Source organism: Plasmodium inui (assembly GCF_000524495.1).
Source record: "Plasmodium inui San Antonio 1 unplaced genomic scaffold supercont1.4, whole genome shotgun sequence".
Lineage (NCBI taxonomy): Eukaryota > Apicomplexa > Aconoidasida > Haemosporida > Plasmodiidae > Plasmodium > Plasmodium inui.
This window is the reverse complement of record NW_008481838.1, coordinates 679,879-695,897: the sequence shown is the minus strand read 5'-3', so window position 1 is coordinate 695,897 and position 16,019 is coordinate 679,879. Positions and strand designations below refer to the sequence as shown.

Below are 16,019 nucleotides of genomic sequence, written 5' to 3'. Positions count from 1 at the left end.
TGACAGCGTCTATTTGACTTTTCCAAAAAAGGGAAACGAAAAATTGAAAAACAATCTAGCGAAAAAGAACGTAGACCTGTTGTTTCTTGGAAACGGGTGGAAAGTTGAGGAAATATGCCTATATAACTGCATACACCCACAAAAAAGGGCGTTTCACCCGCACAGGTCTCTACATGTATGAGCGTTTTTCCGCCGTATATTTTTTCCTTTTTTTGTCTCTCTATAACGGGTCCCCACTGGGAAAGCCACCCGTTTGGCAACCCGTCCCACCCCTGTTTCTTCCTCTTAAGACCCTTTCAACTCGACTGTTAATTCGCTACAGCGACTTTTTCCTGCTCTACAACGTAGTGAATTTTCCGTTGCGCCAGGTGTTGTATCCACCTTGAAAGACCGAAGAGGGTAAAACAGAAAAAAAAGAAAAGTTCAAAGGGAAAGAATAAAAAAAAGATACAGCGAAAGTAAGAAAATATTCTGTTGCACGAAATGGGAACTTAAAAAATGAAGAAAAGGGCAGCGTGAACAAAGCTGTTTCGCTGTCTTTGTTCATCCCTGCGCTCATTCACCATCGACTACTGCTTCCTACCGCTCGGTCACCACTCAGTGAACGCGAGAAGTCTGATAGCCCCCCATAACCCCCTTTCAGCGTCTACGCACAAATAGACATGCTGGATACATCGTGCTGCAAAGGGAGAAGTCATAACTTTGGGAGAGCGGCTCGATCTACATTCCACTAAGCACCATCTACATCGCGATCATTTGCTTGGCGCACTAGTGAAAACGTTTTTCTTGCCCTAGTTGGGAAGCACTAGTCACGATTATATTTGCTAAATCGAGGGGTTTTGCACCAACGGGTGTGGAGAAGGGGTAGAAAGACAGCAACGTGCTTGCTTTCGAGAAAGGGAGGGTCCCTTTTTTCTCAGTGAGTGAAAGTGACGAGGTAACTCCGCTAAGAAGCACCGCTGAGGATCATTCCAACTACCACCTCTGATGATCATCCCAATCACCACCGCTAACCCTAGGGAGGATGCATAAAATCGACCAGCTTACAAAAACGCTCAGCGATGAAGACAAAAGACACATTGCAGACCTGATTGAGACGGGGCAGACGGAGCTGCTGACCCATGAAGGAATAAACGAGAGAAACATCTTAGACATCATTAAACAGATCAAAGAATTCGAGCTGGTGTACCCTGATGGGCTGCGAAAATACGTGGAGGGAGCTAAATTTTTGATGAAAAGATCGGAAAAGAAACTGCACAATTTTGAACACTGTGTAATAGAAAGACCAGATAATTTAATAAAGATAAAATTTCCCTGGGATGATATGATGCCCCAATTTGGTGGAGGTAGCAGAGAGGAGAAGAGAATATATGTACTCGATGGGCAGTCTGAGGGGCACTCCCATGGAAAGGAAGACCCTTCTAATGTGTCCTCACGCACGTCGAACCAAAGCATTGAGGAGTACGACACGAATGGCACTTTTCTCCAGGACGGCAGCTTGGTCTGCCCGTCGGAGGCCGAGGGCACTCCGCTTCCCCAAAGGACGCTATCCCCGACAGGGATTACCACCACAGAGATGTTCACCACAGAGATGTCCACGACAGAGATGTCCACAACGGCCATTTCCACCACGTCGCTGTCCTCTTCTTCATCGAATGGAGAAGGTCACGACCCGAATGTGTACCGAAGTAGTTACCTCTCCTTAAGTGATGAGCCAAAGGGGAAGCAACCAAATAAAACAAACACACAGAAGGACGCAACCCAAGCGAGTGGAACCCTCGCACAAATCGACCAGTACCTTCAGTACGAACAGATAGGACTGAGCCAAATAGACAAAGTATGCTTCGTATTGCTAGCCGGGGGGTTGGGCGAACGATTAAATCACAAAGACATAAAATTAAAGCTACTAACAAATTTAGTCTCAGAAAAAACGTACATTGAATATTATTGTAATCATTTGAAGGCTTTCCAAGAGTATATAAAGAGGAGGAAAAACAAAGAGGTTGACATCCCCTTCATTATTATGCTGTCCGATGATACGTATGAGGAGACGGTGACCTTCTTGCGGAGGAACCATTTTTTCTCTCTTAAGGAGAACCAAATGTATTTTTTAAAACAGAAGAAGGTATTATGCTTTAAGGACAGCGAAGCACACATCGATTTTGTATTTCAAAATGGGTGTTTCCTCCTTTCCAGAAAACCACATGGCCATGGGGACATCCATTCTCTCATTCGGAAGCACATTAATTTGGACGTTCTGATAGAAGAAGGATACACGCATTTGTATTTTTTCCAAGACACGAACGCTTTAGCTATGAAGGTTCTCTTTGTGTGTTTGGGCGTGTCCATAGAGAAAGAGCTACATATGAACTTCTTAGCAATTTCGAGGAATCCTGGGGAAGAAATCGGAGCCATCTGCAACTTGACCAACTCGGATAATTGCAGAAGAGTCGTAAACATTGAATACAATTTTTTAGAATCCATCCTCACGGGTTCAGGGGGACAGGAGCTGGTCGATGAGGATGGATTTTCCTTCTTCCCTGGCAACACCAATTGTATTATGTTCCAAATGAGGACGTACAACGAGTTGCTGAAAAGAACCAATGGGGTCGTTCCGGAGTATGTTAATCCGAAGTATGCCGATCAGGAGAGGAAGAATTTTGTTCGGGCCACCCGAGTGGAAAGCATGATGCAGGATTTTGCCTTTTTGTACTACTCTGGGGAGAGGGAAGGACCAGACAACGTGTTAGACGAAGAGGGTGTGAATAAGATGGGAAGTTTTCTCTACAAACCTGGCAGAGTGGGTGTGACTCAGCTAGACAGGTGTCTCTGCTTCTCCGCGGTGAAGAACGATCCCGCCAAGGCGAAGAGAAAAGTGCAAAGCGGCATACACCCAGAATGTATGTTCAGCGCAGAAGCAGACCTCTACTACAGCAACTGCGCCTTTTTAGAGCTAGCCTGTTTGTACAATCGGAAGTTGTTTCTCTTGGACGATTTGGAGATGAAGACATTCAGCGGCGTTCGCTATTTCCTCCCTCCCAAGGTTTTATTAGAACCGCAATTTGCCTTTACCCTAACGGATGTGATAAAAAAAGTAAGAGGAAATATATGCATTAGGAGGAACTCTACCCTGTGGGTGAAGTCAGATGCGCTGATTCGAAATTTAAATCTGGACGGGGCACTAATCATTGGAGGGGGTAACTGTGAAGACAGCGGTGGCCTCCCTGTTGTGTTGGAAGAGAACCTTTCCGTGCGGAACAGGGGGGATGAGCTGGTGCCCCTTTCGTACACTAGGGAAGAGAACTCCGAGCAGCTCCAAATAAGGGGCTATAAGTTAGTAAAAAGGGAGGTCCTAATGATAAGCAGGTAGCGGTGAACGGGGAAAGAAAGGGGCGGCATTTAAATGAGTTTCCTTTTTTCATTCATTTTGTGGGAGCCCTTTTTCCCGGATGGATACCCCACCGATGTGACGTTTTATGTGTTCCCTTAAGTAGTCATGTCACCCCCCTCACCTCGCCGCCCTAACTGGACAAACGGTGTGTACACACAGACGCGTTGTTGCGTATGCATGGGTATGAGCAAAACCTTTTCCATTTTTTCCGCCATCTTGTTTGACTTACGCAAAGTGGACACTACCTATTGTGTGTGGAAGCTCCACCACGGATCAACGGCAGGGAAGCTTCCCTATGGATATCCTGGGTCCAACGAATTTTTCCGTTTGTCCGATTTACACTCTGTTAGATTATTTTTATTTAATGTTCCAGGATGAGTCGGAAGGGTAAGGATGGGCAGAATGAAAAAAAAAAGAGAAAAGGACGTAGAAGGGGGAAGTGCAGTGAGAGAACACAGCTATGGCGGAGATAAAATTAATGGACGAGTGGAGGGTGTGTGTGTGGGAGGGGGGCTCCATAAGACGGCTGGCCGGAGATGCACCTCCCCTCTGTATGAACCAAAACGTCGTTCAGGAGTGAGCACATAGGTATGTATAAACAGAGGTATGTATAGATGGAGGTATGTATAAATATACGTATGTGTACATATTTGTGTGTATGTATGTGCACGTCGGGAGGTGGAAATTGCTTCAGACAGGAACTTAAAAGGTTATGGCGCGGGATCTTCTGTACCCATGTAACTGGTCACACGTGCATCTCTCCGCGCGTGTATCCTACGTGCTCATCTTGGTACGATGGGCCATCTAGAGCAGTCAGAGACAGATGTCTTCGCACGGGTATCCTCGTCGCCATCGGAATGTCTGCAACTGTGAATTGTGCCCTGTAACCCTCGGGGGGGACAGAAACACACAGACAGAGAGGTAGCAGGGGAGAAAAATAAAAAATAGAAAATAAAAGAATAAAAAAAATGCCAAAGAGAATCACCGTTTGGTAATTATGTGCCAGAGGATAGGACTACATGTGTGCACCACCACTTTGCTTTTTGGGAATGCCGACGAATGGTGTGGCGTGCCGCCTAGGGCGAGGAGAGGGAAAAAGGGCCTTGCCACAACGAATTCAACATGGAGATAATAACAGTAGTGTTTCCCGTTTCGGCTGCTACTGCGGTGGCGCATGATAAGTAGCCGAAGCGGGGGGACCAGAAAGCCAAACTCCTCTTCGACGGCTTGTGGAGAAGCCATAGGTGTAGAGTGCACCGCAGCGTCGGGCTGGATAGGTCAGCGTGCCAAAATTTGCTGCTCAGTGGGGGCGGAAAAAAGGGAGCGCCCATAAGGAGGTGCTGCACGGCTGTACAGTCGTAGACTTCCTTCGGGGGGCATAAGATAATGGTGGACCCAATTTGGTGGATGGTGAAAAAAAAAAGAAGCCACGTAAATGTTGCCAAAACGCTTTTTGCGCAGTGAAAATTGAAATTAATTCTTTTTCTTCTTCTTCCTCTTGTTGTATCCTTCTTCGTCGTCGCTTTTGTAGGCGAATCGCTTTTTGTCGTCTGGAGGGGGGGAAGGGGAAAAAAAAAATAAGAAGCCGTCAGAGAGAGGTTATATATCATGTGAGGCTACTGACCCATTTGCCGATCAGCCCACTGGCCCCTCACGTACGCGCGTGTTCCTCGGCGTACCCTTTTTGGCCCGCTCCTCGAGCTCGTCCCAAGAGAGCCCCTCATCCTCGGAATCTTCCTCGACTTCCCCCTCGCCGTCGCTCTCCGTGGCGAGGCTCTCGTCTTCGCTGTCATCGTAATCGCTGTCGTCCTCGGCGCTCTGCAGAGTGGGGTGGAAAACGCACACAGAAAGAGGTGAGCAAGGGTGAAAGAAGTGGTTATCACTGCAGGTGGAAGATTCGCACGGCCGCTATACGGTGCGATCCGCAGCTGCCGCTACGCCCTCGTCGCTTCTTACCAGGTCGGACTCGTCCACCTCGTACTCATCGTCCTCATCCTCGTCCTCCGCGGACTGCTCGTCGTCGTCGTCCTCCTGGTCGCCGAGGAACCCATCGAACCCCTTGGAGTTAACAAACGAGTCAATATCGGCTAAGATGGTCTTCAAAATGTTTCCCCACTGGAGGTTGTTCTTCCCCTCATAGTAGACAATGTCGATGGTGGTAAGCCACTTCTTAATGGTGTCAATATATTCCGTGGGAATGACATCAATGCGTTTGACAGGCTTGGTGTAGTCCTTAAATACGAATATCATATCGAAGTTACGGAGGCCGTGGTGAATCCTCTCGAGGGAGGCAATTTCGATGTCTTCAACGGAGAGGATGAAAGGTGGCCACTCGACAAGGTGGTTAATGGTGTTTGCTGTGACAAAGATTTCGACGTTGCTTTTGTTTGGGACTCCAGAGAAGGTAAGTTCAGGGTAGGGAATCTCAAATTCGATCTTAGAGATATCTTGCATTTGCTGTACGAAGTTTTTAAAGATCAAGTTGAGTCTATTTTTTTGCTCTCTTTCTTTCATTTCGTCATGCATTTCGTCTGGATCGTATACGTTCCTTGCCTTGGCTCGATCGAGATCATCAATCTGTGTTCCCGCTTCGCAGTAGAACTGCACATCGAGTGTCTTTTTCTTTCCCACCATGATGTATCGCTTCAAGTGGAAGTGAATCAGAATGATTAGTTGCCCATCGGAAGGTTGATAAAAGGCATACTTTATGTCATCAAAGAGGATATCAATATATTCCGTTGTTCCTCGAGAGTTCGCTGAGTATCTAAGTCCATTGGTGTGGAGCTCCAATGTGCCTAAGATTTTCCTTCCTGTGAATATGTTTGGTCTGGTCATAAGGTCTCTAAGAATGATTCTTCTTCCACTTTTATTGAGAACGAGTTTCTCTTGAGCATGCTTCGGATCATTAACATCAGCTTCTACCTCTTTCTGCTTGACCTGCTTAATGAGCTCCTTCACTTGTTTGACAATATTCTGGAAATGCTTCTCATCATTCGATTTAAATATGAGCTCTTTGATGTACATTTCTTTTTCCTGCAAGGTGGGGAACGTATTGAAGTCTGCTTTTAGCACCCCTTGGTTTCCTGGGACTTGGAAGTTTATGCGGAGAACGAAGATATCATTGTTGTCCTCATAATTGGAGCTAAGATTTTTGATAGTAGACACGTGGAATGGAATGTGAGCCCCGTTGATGGGGAGTAAAATACACTCGTGTTTATTGTCTACACATATTATGTTTGGTCTTAAATCTCTAGGAAGTAGATCGGTATCGTTATATGCTTTTACATCCTCCAATTTTTTCACATTTTTTTTATTTGGATCTTTATAATCGCTAGTCCCTTTAGAGAATCGAAATTTAATTTCGTTGATTTTTTTCTCCTTCAGTTCACTTTGTCTTTTGTTCAGCTCTTCCATTTCTTGTTCATTTGTGTGTGCGAGGGAGTTTTTGTTTCTCCTCCTGAGTCTGTCCGAGACGATAACACTAGCTGCGTTGTTTAGAATGCTGGCAGAGATGCCCGTTTTTTTTTTGCTAAATTCTCCATTTTGCTCCTTCTTTTCACTTTTCACCTTATTCTCATCTTCGTCTTCGCTTTTGCTATCCTCCAGCTCGTACGAAATGGTGTTGATTTCTTTGCTGATGGAGTCGGTTAGGATGCTGATTTCTCCTTCCTCATTAATGTACACCGTGTCGCTGATCCAGATGGCTAAATTGTTCTTGTCATTCCCAGGCACGTTCTCAAATCCGACGGATAAATTGTAGGACGTATTCTTCTCAATCATCCCAGTGTTGTTACTTTCGGTGATGAGAAAATCGTTCTCCATAAATTCGATTCCAATGACATGTCCAATACATTTGACGAAGTAATCCTCTACAGGGACCCCACTCAATGTTGGGTAATCCTTCTTGTTTTTCTTTACGAAGGTAATGGCCTTTTTGTACACGTCTGCATATGTGTTCTGCACCTGGAGGCATTCCTTAATGACGTATTTTTCGATGGCCAAGGCGAAGCTGTATAGCTCCTTATGCTGCGTCTTCGCATTTAGAAGAAGTGTCCTGTTAACATTTGAGCAGAGCTCCTTATATTTGACACCCACCCCGACGAGGATCGTCCCCTCATTCTGGGAGAGGTAACTCTTATTGTTGCTATTTTTGTAGCTCAAGCTGAACTGATTTCCACTCTGCACATTGCTGTAAATGACATCGATGTCGTCGATATCTACCTTAAGTTTTTCCTTCAATTTTAAAACACACTTTTTATTTTCGTGAAACTTTAACGCTTTTTCTTTTATCTTGTCGTGACTCTGGAACTCCTCACTGTCTAATGCATTCTCGATTGTCGTTATTAAGATATTTTTTAAAATGATACAAGCAATATCGCTTCCACTCTTCTGGATCTTCATATCCGACTCCGATCGGAAGTTCAACAAAAACTTCAATTCTTTGTTTACCTCTACCTGTGCCATGTCTAAACTTTTAACAAAACTGTAACAACTTTCGAAGAAACTTCCCGTGGCATCTTTATCTTTCAGAATGGCTATTTCTTCCGTTCCTGCCTCTTTTATCATTTTTTTTATCTGAATGAAATTTTCCCTATTGTCATTGCTTCTTTCCATCACTTGGACGTTTTCCATATTGTCCAACAACGGCTGCAAAAACTTCTTCTTTTTATCACTCGTTAGGATGATTAGCCTTTCCTTTTTTAGGAAAAGAAAAAACGTCTCTGTGAGCTGGTAGCCCATGAGCCACATCTGAAACTGCTCTTGCGTCGTCGCATTTTCCTCCTTGCTGGACTTCCCCGACAGTACACAGAATGCATTGCTCTGCGAGAAGCTTTTGTTTTCCGAATTCGCCCAAAACGAGAATACCAGCTTTAACTTCGCCTTGGCGTTCTCGATGTCCAGCGATTCGTTCATTATGGGGGAAGAAGTGGAGGGGTATAGCGGTGAAGAGGTATAGCGGTGAAGAGGTATAGCGGTGAAGAGGTATAGCGGTGAAGAGGTGCAAAACTGGAGAAGTGCAGCGCTGCAGAGGAGGCGTGCTTTCCGAATAGACGATAAGCGGCGTGGCCGGCGCGGTCAGCACAGTTGGAAGCTTCTTCCGTGGACACGTGGTCTGCTCCTATTCGCGGGTTGTCCCTTTTTGGCGCATCCACGTATATCTGGGCACAGGGACAGGTCGGATGGACGGACGCTTTGAAAGCCTTGTTGAGTTGTTTCAACCGAGCAGCGTACCGATAACTTCACCCTCTACCCTGTGGATTAAATAAGTGAACTTCGGAATGTTATGCTCACTTGTGCGCCCCCTACTGAATCTGCTCGTGAGTCACTCCACTTCCGCTTGCTTCTATTCTCAGCGCTACACTCACCGAGGCGTACCCTGCATATGCCACCTCTTTCACGTTAGGCGGGCAGGGGGGGCATATTTCGTCGCTTCCGCTCTACCGTACCCTTCGGCTTGCGCTTTTCCTGTGGTTTTCCCCACCGTTCGGCTTGCACCTTTCCTGTTGTTTTCGACACCTTCTTGGCTTCCCCTTTTTCGCTCAACCGTTCGGCGTGCTCTCCCTCCGCTTGGGTAGTTACTTTGAGGAGCGAATTGGAAGGGTAGCTTCACTTCCTCGGCGATTCACCACGAGAGAGATCTCCTTATTCGCTGGTGTAAAATGCAAAGGGGGGAAGTTTCAAAATGCCGAATCTAATTAGCACATTGGGGAGAAAAAAAAAAAAAGAAAAAAAAAACAAAAAGTAAATATTTTCTCTTTCTCAAAAGGGAATAAAATATGGGAGAAAACAAATGACCAGTTGGAGATTTGTGAAAAAAAAAAAAAAATTTTCTTGATCGACTTCTTGGTTGATTTATACGGCCCTGCCCTGCTCATGTGCAAACGCATACACGCATGTGCAAGTTCATGTGAGCATATTTTTTCACGCGGGCATGACCTATACATCTCCCCTCACAGATGCTTGCTTTACGGCGTACGAATTTCTATACGTATGTGCGCACGGGTAGGGGGACTACAAAAATGGGCACTTCCCCATATGCCAAGTGGCGAAGTGACGAAGGCGGAAGAAGAAGCTCCCCGTGTGAGAGAGATGCCTATGTGAAGGCAAACGGCTTAGAGATGTAACCCACGCGGTGTCACTCGTTTCTAGCCTTAAAGGGGTGTGTGCTGTGCGAAGGTAGATGCGGGGAATGCTCGAATGCACTGAGCTGGGGAGAGGGGGGTTCTAAATGAGATCGAGAGGAATACGCTCGAGTTGAGTGTGACACGTTTCTAGCGTGTGACTTGTTTGCCAGGTGTGGCACATCTGCCGGGTGTTCCGCACGTTGTGTCGCGCCAAACATATTTATCTTACGTTTTTTTTCACTCGGCTTCCTTCCTCGCTGCGCTTATCTTTTCGCGACTGTCTTAGCCAGCACGACATCACGGGGGTTAACTTTTTTTTTTTTTTTTTCTTTGGACTTTCCCCTGCTCCATTGACTTGGTGTCTCGGATATCCATTTAATATTGATTTTGCCACTTAAGTACAGCGCTTCCCCTGTGCGAGCACGTCAGAGGGATGGAGACCAACCAAACGTATCCACATGGGGATGCCAGCAGCAGATGAACATACACACGTGTGTATGCATATGGGTATATTTGCATGTTTGTACGAACGTAGGGTTTCTCTCGCTGCGCCTGTGCCGGTCCTTGCGGAGTGTACTTTGCCAAGTGTCACTCCCTAGAAAGTGGAAGAACCCCCCTCATGAGCGAATGCCATGGTAGCTTCATCACTACACACACAAGACAGACCTCTTTGGAGTGAGGAGAAATCCAGAAGAATTTTAAAAAAAAGAGAAAAAAAAAAAGAAAAAGAAAAAAGACGAGTATTTCTTGTCAGCTCAACACTGAAGAGGTCACTGCAGCGTGTTATACTGGAATGCCCATTTTGGGCCCATTTGTGCCTTGAGATGACATTCACTTTAACCACAATTTTGTTTAACCCATTTTGCTTTCCCATGTATGGCGCTCAGGAAAATAACAGAGTTGTACATCGCGTGGCAGGGGCCTCCTTCGAAATTGCCGCTCATAAAAAGTTCAGATGGACACCCCCCCTTTTGCGCATTACCGAGGAGGTCACTCTGCGAAAGGCCTATTCGAGATGTGCCTGTGCGGTGGCACACCATTATACCATTCTGATGGAGGAACCTCAAATGGATAGTGCCCCCCAGTAGTTCATAATATCTGTGTGGGGAGATTAACCCGAATGGTCCCTTAGTTTCGTATGTTCCTCCGCCCCCCTACACACAAAGACACACAAACGCAGCCTTCTAGTTCTGTGTACGCAGGCGATCCATAATGTCTGCACTGATTGCAAACTTGCACCGTAAAACTGGAAGGAGTCATCTGAAACATGTTACCTAAACTTAAAGACAGGTCGATGTGCTTGCTGATATACTGGCTGCTCTGCACTTATGTATGGAACCGCTTTGCATTTCTCAAATGAGGGTGGAGAACAGTTCGACCGCGTCGAGGCGATGAAAATTCAGCAGCCCACCACTTCGCGACCAATTCGTCAGGGCGTGGTAAGGTCTACATAGGCGGGTGCAATTTTACGAATGAACCATTCAGCAGGTTTTTTTTTTTATTATTTTTTTTCTTGCCCCGTGTGTTACCCAAACTGGTGGGAACGCAGGGTTACTCATTTCTTCCAAAAAAATAGGGCAGCCGAGTTTCCCGGGTTATAAGCAAAATAGGCGCACCGTTGGGACAGGATTTGTAGGGAACTTATGCGATTGCGTAGATGGGGGTTTACATAAGAACGGGTACATGCGCTGCTTCCCACAGATGGGAATATTCCCCTTTCACCGTGGCGGGGTGTAATGTAATTTTTTTTACAAACGCCTCTCGATCCCTTCGCCCAGACGGCCAAACATACGTACATACATATATGCCGCTTAGGTACCGTGGCTTTCACCATTTTGGTATATGCTTTAGGGCGAACTGTGTGGCCAATCAAAGGTAACATAACGCTCTATGGTACCTTCTCATCTGGTGAGCTAATATAAAGTGCTACTTTCGCAGGGGAAGGTTGCTTAACCGGATGTGTGCTTACCAATCATGCGCCACCGTTGACTGCATGTGCTCAGCCTCTCCGGGGAAGGGGTGGAAGGGGAGGCGTCTCCAACATTCTTACGTGCAATGCGTATGTCCTTTCAGAATCCCGTTTATCCACGACGCGTTCTGCACGATGCACATTTTTTCCCGGCAACGATTTGTTTCCCTCATTTTGGCAAAAGAAAAAAAAAAAAATTACCAATTTGTATCTCAGCTGGAGTAAAAAAAAGGGGATGACTCCCCACTTGACGATATGATTCAATTTTACCTGATGAGGGACAAGGGAAAATCCCCAAGCTGGCACGATGCATATGTGCCATGCAGACGTCCATACAACGGTGTGCGTTTTAATAATTGCTCCTTCCCTGCCCCCCCCTAACATGCATGCAGCATGAGTGTATATATAAAGGCAAACGTAATCACAACTTGTATGGTATACATGCATGTGCCTACTGCAAAACCCCTCACCTGATACTCCTATCACACGTACAGAGCGCACTCATGTTAACTTCCTCCCCTACACCACCGCCTGCATTCGTCGCTGTCAGAATTAGAGGTTACATACGAGTTATGCTCTTTGGGTAAGGGCAGAAGAGGGGGCCATAATTCTGTTGAACCAAAGAGCGGCGACGGATTCGACAGAAGTTTGATGTGCCCGTTGTGGGTACTACTCCTTTTTTTATGCGCACGGGTTTATCTCCATGCAGTTATGCTTATACATTTTCTTTTTTTTTTTGGGCGCCAACCCGCCACCCCCAAAAATGAGCGTGGCAATTTTAAGCAGGCGCTTACAGAAAAGGCTGAACCCGCAAGGATATGCGGATGCTTTCTAAATGTCAACTCGAATATCATGAGAGAAGAATACCTCCGGGTACGATCCATTGCCATACGCACCAAGCCAAGCTAGGCTTGATAATGAGTTGCCTACATGACAGCAGCAGGGATTGTAAAAAAAAAAAAAAAAAACACCCGCGCAGTGCGAGCTGTTGCTCTTTTTTTCGACCTGCTATAAAAAAGAGGGAACTACAAATAAAAATGACGAAGCGTGATTCGGTGTCAGCCAAGTAGTCAACAGCGGAGAAACAAGGAAAAAAAAAGAAACACAAAAAGGCAAAAAAAAAAGGGAAAACGAAAAAGTGAAGCAATAAAACGGAATGCAAAAAAGAAAACGGAAAAATACGAAATAGAAAATACCAAAAAGGAAACGCAAAAGTACGAAATACAAATGCGAAGGGAATAAAAAAATTAGGGGGAAGTATAAGCAACTTGCCATTTATTCACGCCCCTCTTTTTACCAAAGCATAGTTTTATTTGAAGTTTTAAAAACGAATTGCATAGATCTGTTTTTTTTTTTCCCCAATTGTCATCGAAAAAACGTAGTAGAACGAACTTATCTACATAGGCCTTTGCGGCCAACCGCTAGCTGCAGTTCGCCAGTTTTGAGAAGCTACAACGTTGCGTTTACATCAGGCGCATACGCGAGAGAGAGGAAGAGGCAGAAAGAGAACACGCTGGTTCTGTTCCCGCGACGGTGACAGTTCTACTCTATACATGGGCACGTAACTGGTTAGTCGTCTACCCGCTTCCCCGCGCATACGTTTGGCTAAGCTGCCTGGGGACTAATCAAGTGGCAATCCCGGCACGACTGAAGGCGCAACAGAAGGGTAGGCAAAAAACGCAGAAGGAAACGTCAGGGGAAGCGCGAAAGGAAGCACAGAAGATAAAGTAAAGGGGAACAGGACAGCCACGTAAAACGAAACGGGTCAACAACGTGAAAGGAAGCGGGATCGCAACGTGAAAGATAACGTGAACGCAGCGCGGAGTGGCCAGATCGCCGACCACCCAAAGTATACTCGACGCACGTGTGCATCCATCTCGCGTGCCCCCACGGGAACTGCGCATAACACCAATTGCTCTTAACGACCAAAGAAAACAAGTACACGAAAATGTCCATGCGTGAGAGCATTTCGCGCGTTTATGTGGGAAACCTGCCGTCTCACGTAACGCCAAGAGACGTAGAAAATGAATTTCGGAAATATGGAACCATACTAAAGTGTGACGTGAAAAAAACTGTTTCAGGAGCTGCCTTTGCCTTTATCGAATTCGAAGATGTGAGGGATGCAGCGGATGCCATAAAAGAAAAAGACGGGTCTGATTTTGGGGGTAATAAGTTAAGGGTCGAAGTTCCTTTTAACGCCAGGGATAATGGGAAGTACTACTCCAAAGGGGGTAGAGGGATGATGGGCAGGGGAATGAGGTCCAGGAGAGGCAGATACGTCGTTGAGGTAACACAAAAAAAGAGATAATAGAGAAATGCCACTTTGTGCATCGTTAACGTGTAGCACTTACTTTTTATTTACTTCCATATTGGCGCATTAGCGATAGTGCCCATGCTGCCACACCTCACAGCTGTACGAAGCACACCGCTCTACAAAGCGCGTCTTCACACTCGTCTCGCTTTACCCATCCACGTGCAGGTCAGCGGACTGCCCCTCTCAGGCAGCTGGCAAGATTTGAAGGACCATCTGAGGGAAGCAGGAGAGTGCGGCCACGCAGACGTTTTTAAAAACGGGCTTGGCGAAGTGTCCTTTTTCAACAAGGAAGACATGCTTGAAGCGATTGAAAAATTTAACGGATCTACATTTAGGTCCCATGAAGGGGAAAAATCCAAAATAACAATCAGACAGAAAAAAACATCGTGGCACCGGGAAGATGGAGGGTATGGCAGATACGGTAGCAGGAATAGGAGCTATTCTAGCAGGAGCTACTCCAGGAGCGGTAAAAGGTCCTACACCAGAAGTAGAAGCTACAGTAGCAGAAGCTACAGCAGGAGCAGAAGTAGAAGCCGAAGTGGAAGTCGGAGCAGAAGCAAGAGTAGAAGCAGAACGTCTAGCAGCAGCAGAAGTAGAAGCATGGATAGAAGAAGAGACGCATATGATAAGAAAAGAAGTTACTCCAAAAGTCTGTCTTACCAAGAAAGAAAAAAAAATAACCGATCCGGATCAAAATCTGTATCCAAATCTGGATCTAGGTCCCGTTCCAGATCCTCCTCTTGGTCCCGTAAGAGAAGACATTAGTCTCCTTTGTATCAGCTGTGGATGAGAAGAAGATTCTCTCGGAACGGTGCATATCGACTTGCAATTTGTATACTGTCGTTCTAAATCTCTAGGTGTGCAATGCCCATGGGTGTATTTGTTCCCATGCGTCCTTGTCTGTACTTATATGTTCGCGGAATGAGGAAGCTTATCGTTGTGATTCGTCCCACTCGCGTGCTTATCTTAAATTTCGTGTTTCTTCCCCTTTAACATTATTCTTAAGGCTATCCTCTTCATAACGCAATTTAGCAGGTATGCTATATCTGCACACACATGGGCGTACATGTTATAGAAATGTGTGCCCCTTCCCTCAGTTCACTTCACTGTCGAGGTGCATGATTGCTTTTATTTTATCATATTTTATTCTACTTTATTCTACTTTATTTTATTTATTTATTTTTTTCTTTTTTTTAGCCACCCATCTACATATTTATGTGTTCCCCTCCCCCTTCACTGTGTGTACATGTGCGCATAGTGGGACACACCTGTCCATGTAAATATGAGCATATGCGTATGTTTGCATGTACGCCTGTAAACGTATGCTGCCTTCAAGCGGGCAAACACCACAGGGACAAGTTGCCGCGCACCCCATGAACTGTTTTATTAATTTTTTTTAAATACTTATTTATAAATAAAATGTAGCAAAATAAGATATGGCGAAATAAAGTGTAGAAAAATAAAACAACCAGTTGTTTTTAATATATTTTTTTAAAATGATTACACGCCCAATTTATATGCCAATCAGTGATTTCCGCATTACACGCAGCCCCTCACGAGAGCCAGAATGCTAAACCCTGGGATCTGATAGGAAAAAAAAAAAAAATCCCCCCCTTTTAATGTAGACAAAAATATACGGGCGCATACCCAGTGTTACACCATAAGACAAATGCATGACGACACTACGGTGGAGAAACTGTTACAATGGCTGCTTCATATTGGAAAAAATCACCCACATGGACCTCTAATGGAAAGGATGTTTGGGCCTGGATTCCGCCTCAACAGTTGCAAGAAAAAAGAATATTAATTGTCTTTTTCCCTTCCTTCACCATTTTCAAGATAGCCGTTTTCTGTCTAACATCTTCGAATAGGGACGTTTTACTGCATCCAAACGGGATGGATTAATCTGCCTGGGTATGGCCCCCCTGGGAGAGCATGCACGCATACGTACGTTTTTATATCTATACATGCCACGAGCCAATATGTCAATCTGCATACATCTCCGAATTTATGAAATTTCCCTTGTTAATACAGCCACCAAGTAGTTAGCCATTTTTTGATATTATCATCGTTATTGTTATTGTTGTTTTTGTTGCCATTATTGTTATTGTTGTTATTGTTGTTATAGTTGTTATTATTGTTATTATTGTTATTACTGTTATTGTTGTTATTGTTATTCTTATTGTTGTTATTGTCGTTATTGTTATTATTGTTATTCTT

General features: G+C 45.2%; 4 protein-coding genes across 4 annotated transcripts in view; 2 read left to right on the top strand and 2 right to left on the bottom strand.

The window, feature by feature from the left end:
• Positions 1 to 1,024: 1,024 nt before the first annotated feature.
• On the top strand, positions 1,025 to 3,370 carry C922_01316 (hypothetical protein; the record flags this gene model as incomplete). The annotated part of the gene is made up of 1 exon (XM_008816922.1): positions 1,025 to 3,370. The coding sequence occupies one exon, from the start codon at positions 1,025 to 1,027 to the stop codon at positions 3,368 to 3,370; it is 2,346 nt and encodes a 781-aa protein (XP_008815144.1).
• Positions 3,371 to 4,864: 1,494 nt separating this feature from the next.
• On the bottom strand, positions 4,865 to 8,305 carry C922_01315 (hypothetical protein; the record flags this gene model as incomplete). Its single annotated transcript, XM_008816921.1, has 3 exons — positions 4,865 to 4,941; positions 5,071 to 5,209; positions 5,348 to 8,305. The coding sequence occupies 3 exons, from the start codon at positions 8,303 to 8,305 to the stop codon at positions 4,865 to 4,867; spliced, it is 3,174 nt and encodes a 1,057-aa protein (XP_008815143.1).
• A 5,128-nt stretch (positions 8,306 to 13,433) lies between these two features.
• C922_01314 (hypothetical protein) lies at positions 13,434 to 14,564 on the top strand (the record flags this gene model as incomplete). Its single annotated transcript, XM_008816920.1, has 2 exons — positions 13,434 to 13,772; positions 13,965 to 14,564. The coding sequence occupies 2 exons, from the start codon at positions 13,434 to 13,436 to the stop codon at positions 14,562 to 14,564; spliced, it is 939 nt and encodes a 312-aa protein (XP_008815142.1).
• A 1,260-nt stretch (positions 14,565 to 15,824) lies between these two features.
• Positions 15,825 to 16,019, bottom strand: part of C922_01313 (hypothetical protein) — a gene marked incomplete at both ends in the record, with an annotated part of 1,142 nt that continues 947 nt past the window's right edge. The window contains one exon of the mRNA XM_008816919.1: positions 15,825 to 16,016. Within this exon, the coding sequence (XP_008815141.1) occupies positions 15,825 to 16,016 (192 nt within the window). The remainder of the gene's footprint in view (positions 16,017 to 16,019) is intronic.